General features: G+C 35.2%; 1 protein-coding gene across 1 annotated transcript; it reads right to left on the reverse strand.

Moving 5' to 3' along the window:
- Nucleotides 1–654: 654 nt before the first annotated feature.
- Nucleotides 655–1,581, reverse strand: LOC138384438 (olfactory receptor 4A15-like). Its single transcript, XM_069469941.1, has one exon. The coding sequence runs from the start codon at nt 1,579–1,581 to the stop codon at nt 655–657; it is 927 nt and encodes a 308-aa protein (XP_069326042.1).
- Nucleotides 1,582–5,651: the final 4,070 nt, after the last annotated feature.

The following is a 5,651-nucleotide window of genomic DNA, read 5'->3' on the forward strand; positions in this document are numbered from 1 at the left end:
CTATGTGAATCTTTAAATCAATTAATTTGACCAAAACATTTATTTTTACTGTTAGATTAACATGTTTTAGCAATGTGAAATTTTAAGTTTAAAATATCAATCTCTTTAACTAAAAGGAATAAGTTCTATTAGGTCATGTTTTTACGTGCTAGAGAGGTACCACAGCCCACAAACAAGAATAGATTTTTCATGCTCTCACTACGAAAAATGATAATTTGGTGAAGTTATAGCTATGTTATTTAGCTTGATTAAGTCTTTCTATAATGGATACATAGCTCAAAACATCACATTGTATCACATAAATATATAATTATTATTTGTCAATTGAAGATAAATAAGAGAAAAAAGATAAATTGAAATATTTTTTAAGAAAATAAGAACTTGAAATAAAACTAAAAATTGTGTTCACCAAAGAATCTTAACACAGTATGATTACATAAACAGTATAAGGGATTAATTAAACCCATGCAATTCTCTTGGTCTCTAAGGGGTATAGTGTATTCCACTTCAATAAATATTAATTTATATGGCTGTTTCAGAATAAATAGGCTAAATAACCAAAAGAAATGATAACAAAATGGAGAACTGATAGCGAAAGTATTCCTTGCTTCTGTGAAAAATGAATCTCATGTTCTGCCATTAGGGATACAGCCCTCATCCAACTAAGGTCACTTTTTTACTCCACAGTTTCCTCATGGCGTTTTTCATTTCTGCATTCCTCAGGGTATAGATTAGGGGGTTCAGCATGGGCGTTATCAAAGTTAAAAACACACTCATGAATTTATCAATGGAGAGGGTAGAATTGGGCCTTGCATATAGGAAGATACAGGGAACAAAGAATAAAATGACCACAGTGATGTGGGACGCACAGGTGTACAAGGCTTTGCGTTTCCCTTCCAAACTCTGAGCCTTCAGAGAGTGTAATATGACCCCATAGGAAAGGAGGAGAATGAAGAAAGTGACAGTACAAAAGGCCCCTCCATTAGCCATCATGGAGAGTCCAATGAGGTAGGTGTTGGTGCAAGCAAGTTCCAACAAGGGATACATATCACACAGGAAGTTGTCAATAACATTGGGGCCACAAAAAGGAAGCTGATAAATAAAAACAAATTGAATTAATGAGTGCAGAAAGCCTCCAATCCAGGCCACCAACAGCATGAGAACACACACCCGCCGATTCATGATGATCAAATAATGAAGTGGTTTACAGATGGCCACGTAGCGGTCATAGGCCATCACCACCAAAAGAATGATTTCAGCACCACCAAATAAATGATCTATAAACACTTGCATCATACAAACCTGAAAGGAAATGGTCTTTCTCTCAGAAAGCAAGTCCATGATCATTTTGGGAGCAATGGCGGTCGAATAAACAGTATCTATAAATGATAAATAAGCCAGAAAAAAGTACATGGGGGAACCCAGGGATGGGCTGGCCACGACGGTCACTACGATGAGCAGGTTGCCCAGAACCATCACAATGTAGATGAGTAAGAACACGACAAACAGAACTTTCCGCCCCTCAGGGTTCTGTGTGAGCCCCAGGAGGATAAATTCAGTCACATTGTTCCTCTTTCCCATGTTCTTCTAAAGATGTTGAACTCAGGTGTCAGAGCCTGCAATATAAGGGCGGATAATGAATTTGAGATGATCCCAATCTCCATGTCAAAAGTGTAAAGCCTTAGTCAGCAGTGTTCCCCACACGGCCTCACACAGGGTAGCTCATTAGAAAATACGTGTGTGGGACATCCTTCCTCAACTACCCTCTGCATTTTCACAAATTTCTTGCTTCAGCTGCAGTGATGAGACTTCAGCATTGTAACTGGAAGGTATATAGGAGCAGATACATCTCTGAGATGATGTACTGAAATCAGGACAGCTGCTTTCTCCAGAGTGCCTCTTACAAATACTGCGTTTCGGTATTATGTTTTTTGCTTGAAGGTTTCTTGGCTCTCTAAAATCTACTATGCGAACAATCTCATATGTTTTGGCTTTACTTATATACAGATATAAAGTAATACCCAGTAACACCCAGTACATGGAACATAAAATTATAGGCTGATGTTCAAATATTTACCTTTGTGAAATACTCTACTATCATCTCATATAGCACCTATCATCTAAGAGTAACTCACTCACAGCAGTGAAAAGACCAGGCACATCATGAGTGCTCATTGAATACTTACTATAATTAAAGTGAATTTCAAAGCTCATGAGAGACCAAGTGAATGGAGATAGTTGCATTAAATTCTTACCAGCCATGAAAGTCCAATGAAGGCAATGTTTTATTTGAAAATACATATTTACATACACATACACATACACACAGACACACACACAAAAACTGAATTGCCATTTATTGCAACCTAGGCTGTTAAAGGAAAAAAAATGGATAACAGAATTCAAAGTGGATGGGCCCTGCACATTTTCCCCAGCTTTCAAATTTGTTTGGAATGTATTATGTTTTAACCATGATCAATTCAGAATGTGAAAATAAACGTTTTGGGCAAAATAGTTGTATAATAGAACAAATGCTAAAAATCTGGAAATGTTAGTTGATTTTGATCTTAGTCATCTTCGAAAAATCATGTCCTGCCTTATATTCCTTATTGGAAATTTAATGAGTTTTCTAGATACACATTTCTGCATTCTTCCATTGGCATCTTTATCCTAAATGACATAATATCATTTTTGCCAGTAGACTGTTTTTATATTAATCAGTCTGATTTAGCATGTGTTAAACGTTATTTGATTATTAAGATAATCAGTACATGAGTTATTTGTTCATTAGTTCTTGGCTATCTGAGTTCATGCCGAATATAAGACATTCGTTCTATCTTGAGTAAAGTAAATAAACTGCTGGGCCTTTCAGATGATAACCAGGACCAATTTTATGTATAACATGTGCAACTTTGTATTAGCAGGATTATTTTAAATATGCTCCATTCTAGTGTCTACATTTGTCGATGGTCATTTGTGAAGGTCAGGAGATCATTCTATCCTTTGTGCCTCTAGGTGAGCCAAGTTACACTCCAGCATGAGAGGCAGAACAGAAATGTGGACAGAAAGAAAATAAGAGATAACTGGGAAAAGGCAGATAGAAACCAGCAAAGGCCATAAGCTGAATGAAATAGGCTTTAAAATGGGCAAGCATTTTTGTTGCAGGGTCTGAAAGAGTTGAGAATAGAGGAATTTCAGATTCCTGAAGTTGTCAATCAAGTGGTGGCCTGGAAGGTAATAGCATTAGTACCCTCACTTGCCACTAGGAATCTTTATATTTCTGGGTAAAAAAAAAAAAAAAAAAAATCCAAATTTAAACTTTAGGATGGATCAATAGGAAAGACCAGCTGCCTAAAGAAAGAGTTCCATCTTTGGGGCTACTGAGATATTTAATTGCATATGTATATAATTAAATGTCTTCACTCACAATTATGAAGCTATATCTGCATTTATAATACAAAATAAATACTCACAGTTCATAGGAGCTGTCTGAGCATTCAAGGGATAACTTCTAGCAGGAGGATGTCTCTTGCTCACCCCTTGAGCACTTACAAGACTTACTTGTATATCACAGTGTAAGTGCTCAGGCAATATTTCACTATTAAAAAATGTCTTAGCAGCATTATTATTATTCTAAATTATCAAGCCATATGAATGATATAAAATTCTAGGGTTGGGCGAGGTGGCTCATTCCTGTAATCCTAGCATTTGGGAGGCCGAGGCTGGCGGATCGTTTGAGCTCAGGAGTTTGAGACCACCTGAGCAAGAGCGAGACCCTGTCTCTACTAAAAATAGAAAGAAATTATATGGACAACTAAAAATATATACAGAAAAAATTAGCCGGGCATGGTGGCACATGTCTGTAGTCCCAGCTGCTTGGGAGGCTAAGGCAGTAGGATCACTTGAGCCCAGGAGTTTGAGGTTGCTGTGAGCTAGGATGATGCCATGGCACTCTAGCCCAGGTAACAGAGCGAGACTCTGTCTCAAAAACAACAGCAACAGCAACAAAAAAAATTCTATACTTTATGAAGATTATGTTTTATGAAAAAAGAAATATATCTGATTCAAACATCAGAGATTCTTCAAATTTCTTAACATATTCAGTGAGAACGAATAAATCATTAAGAAATGCTCAAAAATGTCAATCCATGGTGTATCCCACATGACAATTAAAATAACGTAAATCAAGTAGATCTATACTATGCCAAATTCAACAAGATAAGATAAAAATAAATCACTGGTATAGTATGTGAGTTTTGAGTTAAATTGAAATATATGATCATAATCCATACCTAAATTTTTCTATTTAACTCTCTTTACAATAAAAACTGTTTCCTATGTAAACAATAGCTGTTTTGAATAATAGAGCATTGATCATAGATATGATGCAGGAGGAATTTGAGGTGCTAATAAACATCTAATCAGTTCATCTGATTGTTTTCCAAACAAGATAAATTTTAAAGAAATATCATATTTTTTCTAAGTTAGTATTTTCATAATAATGTAAAAATACTATCTCTAAAACCTAGGTGTGGTTGAATGGACTTTTCTGACAAATAAACAAAGCAATAATCTGAGAAGTTAAATTGCCAATCTCATATACAGTCATGGTCAGTTTTGTTTTGTTCTGTTTGTAATTTTGCAAGGGTGGGCTGGTATGCCTGCATTACTATAGTTTCAGAGAGCTCAGGTTCCAAATTCTGGTTTGGCATTTGAGATTCAGAATCCATATACAGCAAATGTGTGTCCTTGGATAAATTATTCAATATCATCTGTGTAATGAGAATTACAATAGCACCTAACATGAAGGGTGGTTTTAAGGATTAAATAGGACAATGAAAATAAAGCTCACAGAAAATTTTCTGGCGAATAATAAACACTAAATTCAAGATACTATTTACTATTATTTGTTTCCCCATATAATTTTAGTGTCACATTTTTACTATTAGTGTTACATAAATTTCTCCAAAGTCCACTCTGCTCTGTAATTATCCAGAGAATCATTCCCTATGGGATGGATGGATTGTCATTATTTTACATAGCTATGGAGGTTGTCCTTTCCATTCCCACTCACATTACTGTGTGGAAATTCACCGTCTTTCTCTATACCTTGTTTCCCTCTTTTGAAATTTATCATTGAAAGTAAATTTATTCTGATCTTTTAGGAAATTAGAGGGTCAGCTGAGTGCATACTATGGTGTGTTCAGTTTCATGCACTACTTTCTAAGACCTTAAAAATGAGAAAATATCCATGCAATTAACCCATAGGCAGAAAGAGATGTTGGAATTTTCCTTTAGGTTCTGTAGAGATTATACCCAACAAATTTCATAATCTCTATTTCCATGGAGACTAAAATACTCTTTCTAAGAAGGCATAAGTGCAAGTTTATGAATTTGATGAGTAACTCGATTTCCCAGAACATTTTTCCACATTTTGTAATAAGGAGCTATTAATTTACATATCAAAATATTATTTTGGTTATATGCAGAAAAGTATTTATAAGAGACCAGAACAAATATTTGTACATCAATGTTTATAGCAGCAGTATTCACAATAGCCAAAAGGTAGAAACAACTCAACTAATAAATTAATAAACAAATTGTGGTATACACACACATTAGGATATTTGGCATGGATGTGGAGAGATAGG

The sequence above is a fragment of the Eulemur rufifrons genome, chromosome 6, assembly GCF_041146395.1.
Source record: "Eulemur rufifrons isolate Redbay chromosome 6, OSU_ERuf_1, whole genome shotgun sequence".
NCBI lineage: Eukaryota > Metazoa > Chordata > Mammalia > Primates > Lemuridae > Eulemur > Eulemur rufifrons.

Bases quoted from the DNA above. Each gene is read 5' to 3' on its own strand.
- LOC138384438 (XM_069469941.1), bottom strand. From the start codon at position 1,581: ATGGGAAAGAGGAACAATGTGACTGAATTTATCCTCCTGGGGCTCACA.